At 43.2% G+C, this 12,500-nt stretch overlaps 1 protein-coding gene across 2 annotated transcripts in view; it reads right to left on the bottom strand.

Moving 5' to 3' along the window:
• Positions 1-2,804: 2,804 nt before the first annotated feature.
• LOC138015072 (neuronal PAS domain-containing protein 2-like) overlaps positions 2,805-12,500 on the bottom strand; it is a 47,573-nt gene continuing 37,877 nt past the window's right edge. Inside the window, exons 13-15 of one of the 2 annotated variants that reach the window (XM_068861980.1) lie at positions 10,168-12,420; positions 3,547-3,745; positions 2,805-3,260 (exon numbers count right to left, since the gene is read on the bottom strand). In XM_068861980.1, coding sequence (XP_068718081.1) covers positions 3,070-3,260; positions 3,547-3,745; positions 10,168-12,420 — 2,643 coding nt within the window. In that variant the 3' untranslated portion in view covers positions 2,805-3,069. The remainder of the gene's footprint in view (positions 3,261-3,546; positions 3,746-10,167; positions 12,421-12,500) is intronic. The other variant, XM_068861979.1, reaches the window with a different exon arrangement.

Here is a 12,500-nt window from a genome sequence, read left to right as displayed (position 1 = left end):
CTTTTGCCCACTAAATGTGAAAATTTGTGACGTGCCCGTTGCCGTTGCTAGGATCTTCCTTCCACCCTGCAAATCTTACAAACACTAAGAACACTTTTTTCTAAAATATATTTTTACTTTACCTTGGGCACTTTAAGTGTCCACACGCGATTACAACAAGATCGACTTTAAAAGTATATATCGAGTAATATGTTCCCCACGAGCCCTCCTCGCTGGGGAGGAACGCGTCACGAAGCCCTAAGAGTTTCTGCATGGAAGGCTAGTTTACCACGGACCTTATCACAATACAACAAGTTAGAACACAAAATATTTTAGTCGCTCTAGTCAGTGATTAGTTTATAAAGCTACTGTTCGTGCGATGGTGATGTTATGAATTGTTTAAAACTTTTAAAATGTTTCACCGTAATTTTGAGGATAAACTATAGTTTAACGTCCAATGTACGTGACCGATATGAATATAAGAATGGGTTTTGGCAGCCAGCGATAAAATGCCTGATAAAAAGCCATCGTCTAAAACCTTGTAAAAGTACCGCAAGAACAGACTTCAGTCATGCATATCCCTCGAGTTCTTCACTGTATGTACAAACAAAAACATGAAATGAACACAATGGTGACTCGAGGATGCTTAAATAACAATGACCACAACCAGGTTTTCTGAGCCCGCGAGACTGAGCACCCCTAGCAAACCATTGTTTTAACGAAAACCGCTAGTCAGCAACCTGATTCTCGGTCATTGCTGTGTAAGGTCTTCCGAACCCGAGTGCTCCTTTGCAGCAGGAGTCGAACCTACGGCTTTCCGATTAATAGTTCCGATGCCCTGCTATTGAGTTACGGAAGATTCGCTCGTGCGCTACGACTGAGCTACACGAGTCTCCTTTTGATCAGCGGTAGTGCATCGGAAATAGGGCGCGTTTTTAGTGTCAAAATTCAAACGTGCATTTGGCAATTCAAACATTCAATTTAGCTATTCAAACCTTCAGTTCAACTCGGTAATAATTGGTAATTAAATTCAATTAGGCCACAGGTTAGTTTAATTGTAGTTTAACTGTAGTTTTACATCAGCACCTTTTACGTATTCTGGAACAGTACTGGAGGATACTTATGTTGACACACCTACTTTAGTTAATAAATTAAGCAAGGTGAATGTAAAATAGGCTTGTAATTCTGTAATTTTGCAACGTATTGTAAGAACTCTAGTTCATCTCTGTATTGTTCATATAGATCTATCTTCCTTTTTCTTTTTCTTTCCTTTCCTTTTCTTTCTTTTCTTAATCACCTCCTATTGAATTACTTTATGTTAAAGTGTCCTCTTCCCAGAAATATACATAGCAACTTCCGGGAAGCTGCTATGTATATTTCTGTGAGAGGATAAAATGAAATGAAATGAAAAAAAAAAATTAATCTTTAGGATCCTTTCTGTATTGGTAAAACAATGACTTGCGACCTTTGTTTTGTACCTGCCGCGAATTGAATTGTCGAATGAAAAGTTTGAATTGTCGAACTGAAAGTTCGAATTTTGAGACTAAAAACGCGCCATATCGGAACAGTAATCTAACGGTCGTAGACTCGACTCTGGGAAAGGAGCACTCAGGCTTTTTCCGAATAGCCCCATTGAAAAAAAAAAACACTCTCTTCATTTCATGTACCGGGTTAACGATTTCCACCTTAGTCTTTCATTTCAATAGCGAGAAACAGACCATGGCTGCAAATTCCAGGACTTGTATGGGAACCATGGTAACAGATTCAAGAAAACAGTGCCTTCTGTTAAGGCGATTTAAAAGCTAGGTTGGCGCTTGCATGTGATACAACCAGAAACATCGTCGTCTTAAATTCATTAACATATTCCAATTGCTGGTTTTCACTCACGTGATCAACAGCCATGTTTTTTAACGAAAACAAAAGGAAGCGTTTGCGTAATAATAGAGTTAAATTCCCGGAGGATTTGGTCGGGGCACCAACATGGCCGCCTTTTCTTTGTTTTGGGCACCAACATGGCGGTCGTGACGTCATGTGAAAACCGAGAATACAAGTCCTTGTATTTGCGGCCATGTTTGTTTTTAGTCACACTTCTCGTGCTGCGGGGTAAAACCCATGAAACTTTTCCCGAATACTATGAAGTCTGATCGTCGATGATTTCTAACTCTCTCTCCAAATTTCTTAAATACGGAATTTTCCACTGTTATCTCAAAGCAATTGTTGAAGTCTTTACGAAACTGTACTCGAAGCCTTAATACAGATGTTTTATGTGACGTGGCATTTAAGTGAAAGCGAGACTGGCGATAACTTCAGTACGTCGATAACATTTTTAGCAAACACAAGGTCCCAAAAAAACCCAGATGAGCCAATCAGGACTTCAAGGAAAGACATGTAATCAGGGAAAACGTACATCAGCAAGGTCTGCTTTTGATCAATGTAGGGAGTGACGCGACATTTCTCTGCCAGCGCTTCCAGCGGGAACATACACACCACTAGGTCAATGCAATTACGGCTTTGTTCCTGTTTTGAGCAAAAGTGGCGGGAATGTGTCCCGCTTCCGCTCCGCGCGGGAAAAATGTGAAGTAGTCAATGTACTGGGGGATTTGCTTCCGATAAATGGCTGAAACGTTTCTGTCAATAATGAAGCGTTTAGCGAAACATCGATCAACTCCATCCCCTCTCACGCAAAGACCAAATCACTAAGTATGAGGCTGTCACATGGATCAGGAGCTCATCAACTAATTACTTGAGTCAACCCTTTCCCGAGTAAATCTACCTTTAGGAACAGGTTTTTCCCTCGAAAAGTATCAGATTTCCCTTGACGCTGAGATGGTTCTGTTTTTATTGGCTTTTACAACAGTAGGCGTGCTAAATCTCCCACGGAAGGAAGGCGTTCTATAAAGAAATCTACTCGGGAAAGGGTTGACTTCAAGGCCAAGTAGGGAAGATAGAAGCGCCCCTTAATGAGCCCCTTAATGGACTGATTGTTTGAACCCGCGAGTGACTGTTCCTGTATTTCTTTTTCGTTGTGTCAACGTAAAAAAAGTCACCAACAAAAAGGTCACGTTCGACTCCATACCAAACGAAAATTCTCTAATCTGGGTTGAGATTAATTTGGCCTCCGTAGGTATCGTCGGCCCAGTCTATATTATCCAGGAAAGGATCGTATGACGCTGACTCGGCCAACAGCAGGCTCAGCACCTGTTCTTCCGCGTCACCCAACGGGTTGTTCGACTCAGACCAGCCCGAAAAGGAGGGCCCTGTGTCTTGAATATTTTGATCTCCTAAGCGAGAAAACAAAAATGAAGGTAAATGAGGTTAGAGGAAAAACGAACAATCGCCTTTCCCTTCCTAATACAATAAGCACAACCCTAAAATTCGTAAACCTTCATGAAATAACTTGACACGTTACCCAGTTCTGACAACACAATCAACCTCGCGAAATTATTGAAGCTAAGGTGGGTGGCCGTAAGCGCGCGTTTTCTAGTCCACTCTCTACTTCCCACCCATTTTTCAATTCCATTTTTCAGAAATATCATTTTTACAAACACCCTTGTGACTGCATGTTACCTGTTTGCCGTGAAGTTCCTTCTTGTCCTGTCTCTGACAGCATAGCGTGCAGTCCTCCACCCGTGCTGTAGGAGGGAGACCTGTGTGATGATCCCGCTTGCTGCTGTTGCCCAGTAACAACAGCCTCTCTCCTTCTTTGTGCCTCAAACATCTGCAACCTTTGCTCCTGTTGCTGCACAAGGAGCTGCCGTCTTTGTTCCTTTAAGCGAAACATGACGTGGTTACAACTCTTAACAACTGAAGTGCTTACCATTTAGCAAAACGTCCGAAATTTCAGGGTAAAAGGTAATTAGACAGACCACTTTCTCGGAAATTGTAAACGAATGTTTGGGATAAGGTTTTGAGGGAGTCATTTCACTCCCGTTCGGCCGAAACAACCGGAGGCTTGTTTGATTTGACGGTTCCTCCCCGTTGCAATCCATTTTTACGGTAAGCGCAATTTCGTCCCGTTGATCGGCGTATTTGTAAAAAAGCCTTACAAATAAAGAGAACCAGTGGACTATCATCGTTGCTTAGCCTATGGGGAACTTCTTGCTGACAATACAACACAATACAATACAATACTATATTTAACGAGGGTAACACATTAACCTTAAACAGTTTTTTAACATGTGGCCCTCAAAACTAAATATATACAAAATTGTAAAATTTAGTATATACTAAAACATTGGATAGCGCTGAACGCGTGCTCTGATTGGCTACTCAAACTCCGGATATCCTTTGCTATTCACCTCCGAGGTTATATTATCTCACTGTTTTAGTATATTTAACAATTAGACCCGTAGTCCGCAAGGGCTACGGGTCAATAGCCCATGAGGCGAAGCCGAATGGGCTATTGACCTGTGGCCCTTGAGGGCGAAGGGTCTAATTGTTTTAGTTTCACCCAACTAGTCGGACAGACAAGGCAATAATAAAGTTAGCAAATGCAGGTTGAGGAAATTTTTATTTGGGAATAAAACGAAAGAAAGCGTCACGCATACATCAGCAGCGAGGTGGCTCAATTTCAACTCCACGTCCTGCACAGTGGCACCAGATGTGAGCACGGTAGTGTCATCCGCAAACAAAGTCAAGTTTTTGTTCGCGAAGCACGGAGATAGATACAAAGACAGGTCATTGATAAATAGTAAAAAGAGCAATGGCCCGAGTATGCTTCCCAGCGGGACTCAACAGACACCTGAATGGGATCAGAAAGAGCTCCTTTAAAAACCATTTACTGCGAGCGGCCATTTGATCAAATGCTTTTCTAAGATCTATCAGTGGAAGCCCGCTCAAAAGGCCTCGCTCCATATTATCGAGAATGTTATCCGACAGATTAATGACCGAAGGTTCACCAGAGCGAAACCATCTAAAACCAAACTGAATATCAGTGTGAAGACCATGGTTAGTGAGAAAATAATACAAGTGAGAATGCAAATGGCGCTTGAGGGATTTTCGAGACAGTGGCAAGAACAGAGATAGGACGAAAATTTGAACGGTCTGAAAGGGAGCCTTCCTTATATAAGGGATAGACTTACGCAATTTTCCATGTCTGGAAAAATACCACAGGAGAGATTTAAGGACGCTCGCGCCATAATCTTCCTACAGTGAAATTTTCTTCATTTCTGACCTAGAGCTAGGCCATAACGTACTTACTCCAAAAATGAAAAAAAAAATTGGGGGTCACCGACTTTGTTTCGGAGAAAATGGCAGTGGAAAATGCCTTATTTCGATAAATAACGAGATGCCGCCTCATCTGCTCATCCATCGAAAATCATAAAAATAAACTGCTAGAGTGAAGGTTTTCCGTACATAGGTTTTTAGGAGTGGGATTTTTAGATACTTGCATGCCGCAAGGGATGTCGTAAACACTGTTCATCCTCGACGAGCGTTTTCGTAAGCTCTACCCGTTGCAACCACTTCCGGAATTTAAGAATAACATAACTTCTCACGGTGGGAATTCTTTTATCTTATCAATTGTTTTAGATAGTAAGTAAAGTAAGAGATTCATGATTGAAAAAATAGGGGTCACCGATGATCTAAACGAGTAAAATCGATGTGATGTTACAAAGCTCTTGGAAAATTTCGCTTGTCACGTTTTTGCGTGACCTGTCGGGGAGGGACTGAAACCCACGACAGGATCGATCGTTGAAGGGATGAAACGTTTTTATTTTAAAAAAAAAAACTTTCTCGAGCATAGCAACGAAGTTCCAAGCAGACGTCATCTTCATTTGGTTAGTGTTTTGTATAATATCTCTCCATTGCCGCCATGCTCATCTTCTGGAGTGTGGTTTTTGTGGAACTTAATAGCTAGCTGTTTCCATGCAGGTCCGCACTATTCAAGCGGTCGAGGACGAAATTACAATTCTGTTCTATTTTCACGAAAGTAATTATATAAAGGAAAAGAACTTCAAAAACATGCATTCATTTTGACCTTAAGCTCGTAGGGTAATAAAAACATTTGACAAAAACAGCCCCATTAAATTTACGCAACGGTTTGTCCTCGAGTTTTCCAAACTTTAAGCCACTACTCGATCAGCTCCCTTTTCCAGAGCTTTTCCAACCTCCCGCTCACTTCTCTTTAACGTTTCATGATGATTCGGGAAATAAATGTGCTATTCTTTTGCCGGCCTGGATTTTTTACCCCGGCGTCTTTGTGGCCATGTTATTTTTACCAATGCTTGAAAGGGGGTCGTGAAGGGGTAAAATGGGAGCTGGGATTTGCCTTTTTTAGAGGCTCGGAAATGGGATTTTGTGCACTGGGACTGGGATTCATGAAACAAAAACAATAGAAAAATGAGAATGGGATTTCAATTTGAGCAACACAGGCTGGGATTGTCGGGACTTGAGCTGGGGTTTGAAAAAAACAATTTGCTGAGAAATGGGATTAGGACCCCCCTTCACGACCCTCTTGAAATATATTTATGAAAGTTAAGTAGACTAGTGCACGACTAATGAAACAATTCGAATATCAGTCGCGCACTAGTCCACTTGCCTTCTATAAATATTTTTATATCAATTTTGACTGATCACGATCTTCTCTGATCCAACGCTGTTCAAGACTTATCGTGCACAGTTTTTGCAAAGGTTTGAAAATCTCAACTTCACTAATGCTCGAAGTAATGCGTGACATATTACAGTCGCGTTACCTGCGCGGTCACGTTAAAGTCAAGTAAAGTCACTGCTTACGAGCCAGAAGGCCAATCAGGCCGGCACTTATCTCCGGTTTCATTAGCACGAAGCGACTCCAGGAGTATTTCTACTCCCCCCTGGATGGGATGCTAGTCCATCGCAGGGCTACCCCCAGCATTTCGCCAGTACCCATTTATACAGCTGGGTGGAGAGAGGCATCGTGAGAGTGAAGTGTCTTGCCCAAGAACACAACACAATGTCCCCAGCCAGGACCCGAACCCGGACCACTCGATCCGGAGTCGAGCACTCTAACCTTGAGGCCACCGCGCCTCCCACGCAGTAACGTTGCGCAAACAATTTGAGCGAACGTCCTTCAATTGAAAATAGAAGTAAGCGAGAAAGAGATAGCCGCTGCGGCTATTTTGAGGAAGAAGCCACTGATCCCATAAAGCCCAACAGCCTTGTTCGAAGGCAGTCGAGAAAGACTAGAGAAAACAAAATCCTCCGTGATTGGAGGAATGGAAAAAAGGCCTAATCCAGCCCAGAGAATTGATGAATTAAATAGTTCCAATTCGGACTCTCCGGTAGATCGCCCAGCTGAACCCAGGAAGAGACGTTGGCAAAATGTTCATTAAAGGGGGTTAGATATCTCGACTGGGGCACTAGATATCATACCGTACCGTCGACACTCAGATGACTTGGTAAATTAGTACATTTCGAAGGAGAAATACAACGTATGATTTTCTAAAGGTTTTTCCGGTTATCCAAATTACCTCTTATGGCGTCACGATAAAAAGTACACTTAGCGTTACGAATCAAATGAAGAACCCTGTTTCTTGAGTGACGATAAGCATTCTAGAGAGTTGACAACTGCATCTTAGAGGCTATTGAAAACAGACGTTTGCGCTCTCTAATTGGATCAGCTATTCCACTAGTAAACCAGTCGGGCATTTGAAGGCTTTTACACGACGCGACTTCAACAGGGCGTGCGAGTTAAGCACGTCGTTAAAAAGGCAATACCACTGAATGATCAAGCGCATCACTGGCATCACTTAACACCCCAAGGGAACTCTAGAGCGCAAGAGAAAGATCATCACCAAAATTGCCAATAGAAAGCGATTTACGAGAGCGAAAATGAATAATTTTATGGCCAGGTCGCTTAAAATTACTTCTGGTTCTCCAAGTAATAAAAACTGGAAGATGATCACTCAATGATAAAGATATAGTTCCAGAGTCAATAACGAAGTCTCTATGTCAAACAAAAATATACAATCTTCAGATTTCGTCTCATTAACAAATGCATTTGTTTCTGAAAGGGACTATTCGACAAATACCTCGCGTTCACAGCAAAAGACTCACGCAAATAAACACGGTTTACGTTTGTGACCTCCACGCCAACAATAAAATCACTCCAAACCACAGGAAATCGCGTTATTTTTTAAAGAAACCGTTTATATCCGAAATAAATCAATTTCATAAATCCATTACTTTTGTTTTCAAATTTCCCAGGAGCCGCCATCTAGAATAATTTTGACGTGTCATGATCGCCTAGTTGTTATTATACCAAATATAGCAACCGCAATACGTTACAATTATTCAAGATGGCGGCGAGCGAAATAAATACAAAATGAGGGATTATAAAACTGATTTCTCTTTTGACACAAACATCTTTTTTTGTAAAATGTGAAATCACATTTGATTGCAAACATTATTTCCTTCGGTCTTATGCAATTTTCAAGTACGTATGGAGGGTCCTTTTAACACGGTTAAATTGGATTGCTGCGCGAGCTCAACTACGATGGCGAACGGAATGGCAAGCCGAAGTGGAGATACGCAAGAGGGTGAAGATGCTATGGTATTGCTACAAAAGATTGAGGAGAAAAATAACCAAGAACAGCTTAAAGTACGGAAGGAAAAAACTTTCACTCTCTACTGTATTCTCGTTGACGACGTCGTTAGTGAAATCATAGTTAATGCATGGAGATGGTTATGAAACTCGACAAGTCTTTTTGTGTGTATTTGTGGCCTTGACGGTGCACAAAACGCACCTTTTTCGAGACTATAACCAATCACATCTTGCCATTAAGTTATGCGCAACTAATTTGCGAACCCATGCGAAGCGAAAACAAAAGATTGTGCACTCTCACGATCGATTCAACATCGATTGAGACAACATTGTTCCCGCTTTTGATGGTTTGAAGATTCCATAACCAGTCCCTCGATTAACTACGGTAAAATACCAAATATCGAATGAGCATTTAGCAAACACTCATATTAGCACATTAGTTCTTCGCTGCGCACGAAAGAATTTGTTGGATTTTGCAGGTGCAGTTCGGAAATCAGTATTCTATTCGTACTTGGCGTCACGCAAACCACACGTGCTTTCAACATATTTCGCGCGATGTGAACCACTCAAGAATTTAGGTCAGAAGGTTAGAAATACTTGGTTTGTTTAAACCAAGTATCCTTGAACCGGCATAATTGATGTGACTACGGTGGAAGCTACTACCCCAATGTCCTCCCTTCCAAATATTGATCATCAAAAAAGGACAAATCATTGGGTGGCTTCGATTTGAAAATTTATACCTATATCAGGTTGTCCCAAATCTGCCTTCGAAAAAAAAATACAACCGGAAATGCCTCTGTCAAGTAGACTAGAGAGAAAGTCGGTGGATCCAAAAAAGGGCGAAACAATTTCCACTATACGAAACGAGACCTTTACCCTGGATGCCAGAGGTTTTTTCTCTCTTAGAGTGACGGAATAGCGAGTCGCGAGGCGGCGAGAAAAACCTCTGGTATAGGAGGTTGAGAACCTCACTTCCATGCCCCGTTTGATTGACATCGAAAAAACTCAGTAAATTGATAGGTGACATAACCTACCAATCAGCATTTTTGGTTCCCACGGTACATTCGTCTTATTTACTTCGACGTCAAAGTCAAAAATTCAATGTTCCATATAATGTTGAATTTGAAAACAAAAACTCAAATTTGAAATTTGGATGCCAAATTTCGAAGATGAATTTTGGTGGACATATAGAAAAAACAAAAACAATGTAGAACCCACTGATCTTTTTCTGCCTTCAAAGCCTCGATTTCCGGAACTTTGCAGCGTTTCGATTATGGCCACAGTGGGCACGAGAAATCTGGTTGACAGGAATTGAAAACCTGTTTGAACTACTTTCTGTTGCTAAACCAATCAGAGTACTCGTTACAACTGACAAGTTCCTGGAAGCAATCGAATTGCTAGGGTCAAAATCTGACTCTGGGAATATGAAACGGCATCCCATTGGACCGGCCTTCTCAAAGAACTCAGCGGCCTGTACCAGAGGTTTTTCCTCGCCTATTCCGTCGCTCTGAGAGAGAAAAACCTCTGGCAGACAGGGTACGAGACCCTGGACCCTGCCTTCCTAAGAAGGTCATTTCCAACGAGAGAATGAACTAAGCACGGAATTCAACAAAAATAATTCCCTTTGAGACTATTTACAGTAGGGCCTTCAAAACTATAGAACAAACCTGATGTAACTGTAACAGCTGTTGTTGTTGTGTAAGGAGAGGATTATAAAGAAGCTCCTCCCCTTCCAGCTTCTTTTCTTGCTGATTAGAGGAAGACGTGGAAGCACCTTCGTTGTTTGACATCGCGACATTGCGAGGTGGCGCATCTAGCATCATAGAACTCAGCTCTTCGGGGGAAAAATTAGAAAAGTAGTCAGTCTTGGTATTTGAACTTTTCCTTTTACCGGAAGATGAGCTGTGTTCAAGCGCAGAATCCGCGGGACTTCCCGTGGATGTCGACGGTATGCTCCCGTAAGGCATGTAATTCATGGCAGCCGCAGACGAAGACGGAATCGGAGAGCCTGTTAAGGTACTCATGGATACATTCCTTACAAGTTGCTGTTGGAGCTGCCGTTGTTCAATCTGTTGTTGTTGCTGTTGTTGCTGCTGCTGCTGTAGGCGTTGCTGTTGATGATGCAATGCGACGCTGTAGCTTGTTGATGTAGAAGTGACACGAGGCATTCCTAAGCAGGAAGTATCCCGTCTTGAATGCTGAGCCAGTCCCGCTCTTTGCTGATGCTGCTGCTGCTGCTGTTGTTGTTGCTGCGGTCGTGGTGGTGGGTTCTGTTGTTGCAGAGGCCCCCTCTGTTGATTCTGAAACATCGCAATTTGCTGTTGTTGCTGCTGCTGGTATACGGTCTCGGGGTTCGCGGAATAAGCCGGCGGCTGCCGCGAATTCTGTAGCTGTGCCTGGCTGCAGGACGCTAAAAGAAACTGCGCAGCAGATGGCTGTATGGGTGGCTGGGGTGAAGCAACAGGCGCCATTTGTTGGACAGTCTCCTCCTGTTGATTACCTTGCACTTGCTTCAGCAGGGATGCAAGCGTGGTCGCCACTTGTGGCTGGCTCTGCAATGCCGACAGCACACTCAACACAACTTGCATCAGTTGCTGGTTTTGGGATGAGTCCGAAAGAAGTTGTGTAACAGTTTGTGCAATGGACGCACTTATTTGCGAATTTTGTTGTGGTTGTTGCTGCTGTTGTTGCTGGTGATTAAGTTGTTGTTGTTGTATTTGTTGCTGTGGTTGGCTAGCGAAGTTCGGTGAAATTGCTGCAAGTTGCTGTATACCGAATCCCACCGCAGACGGACCACTTGGCGTTTGACCCAATCCAGTTTGACCTGTTGGGGATTGTGAAGTGCTAGCACCCCGTGAAACGATGTCCATGTTTAATTGTGGCGAATGGTATCCTTGTTGGAAGGTCTGGGGCGAATCCATAGCGCCGAGCGAGAACTGGGACTGAATCGTTTCCTGTCTTTGCATGGACTGGTTCGTTTGAACATTAAGTCTGCATGCTGCGTCACGTGACATGTCGCGTGAAGCTGGTAGCGGGGTAGACAGAGCGTTAGTTGTTTCGGTGACAGTTCCCGCGCTTTGATTTGAACCCGGGAGGGTTTGTCCAAACCCTTGACTTGAGACAGCTTGGCTAGTGATGTAAGATTCCCACGATCGTGGAAGAGCAGCAGCTACAGTTGATTGCTGCTGTCTTTGCTGTTGGCCAGCTCGCGCGCCTGTTGAAACCCCTTCTTGCCACATCGGTGGTCTGGAGCTCACGCTCACTCGCATAGCTTTCTGGCTTCTGGGGTTTGTGTCCATGGTCCCACTTCTCTTTAAGCCAGTAATGTTGCCTTGGACCTCTTCGATATGAGCATGCTGTTGCAGGTTCACAGACGAGTCCACCGATACCAACTGAAGAGGTGACAGGACTGCGCGCGAATCTTGCTGCTGTTGCTGTTGCCGCTGACCATCACTGCCTGCAAACACGTTGAAGGTTGCCGAACCAACTGGGGGCTCGGCAGTGTAATCTTCCGTTCCTTGCTGGGAGCACGTATCTCCAATGGAACCCACCGTTTTCACTTCGCTACCTCTTTTGTCCAACAGCTTATTATAATGAAGTTGGTAGCGACGGTCCGCATTTTTCATTTGTTCTTCTAGAGTGCGTGCAATGGACTCGAGCGTCTGCTCCTGTTCTTGCCGCCTTTCAGACAAGTCCTTATTGCGCTCGATGTAACCGGAGCACGTGTCTTGGAGTTTAATTGGATCAACATACATCTGCGATTGAAGATTGAGTATCATTTGCCGCTGGATCTCCTGCAGCTGCGCTTTCTGTTTGGTGATTGCTTTCATCAATATCGAGTGCTTCTCGAGGAGCTGGTCTTGGAGCATGCGCTGTGCTTGTCGGAAATTTTCGAGTTCTTCAACAGTGGCAGGCAACTCCTGGAAGATGCAATAAGCAGTTACAAAGTTCAACTGATCAATGAGAAACAGCAAATGACAGGAATTCAAAAAACCAAACG

Source organism: Montipora capricornis, chromosome 9, assembly GCF_036669925.1.
Source record: "Montipora capricornis isolate CH-2021 chromosome 9, ASM3666992v2, whole genome shotgun sequence".
Lineage (NCBI taxonomy): Eukaryota > Metazoa > Cnidaria > Anthozoa > Scleractinia > Acroporidae > Montipora > Montipora capricornis.
The sequence above is the reverse complement of the archived record's forward strand: the minus strand, read 5'-3'. Positions and strand labels throughout refer to the sequence as shown.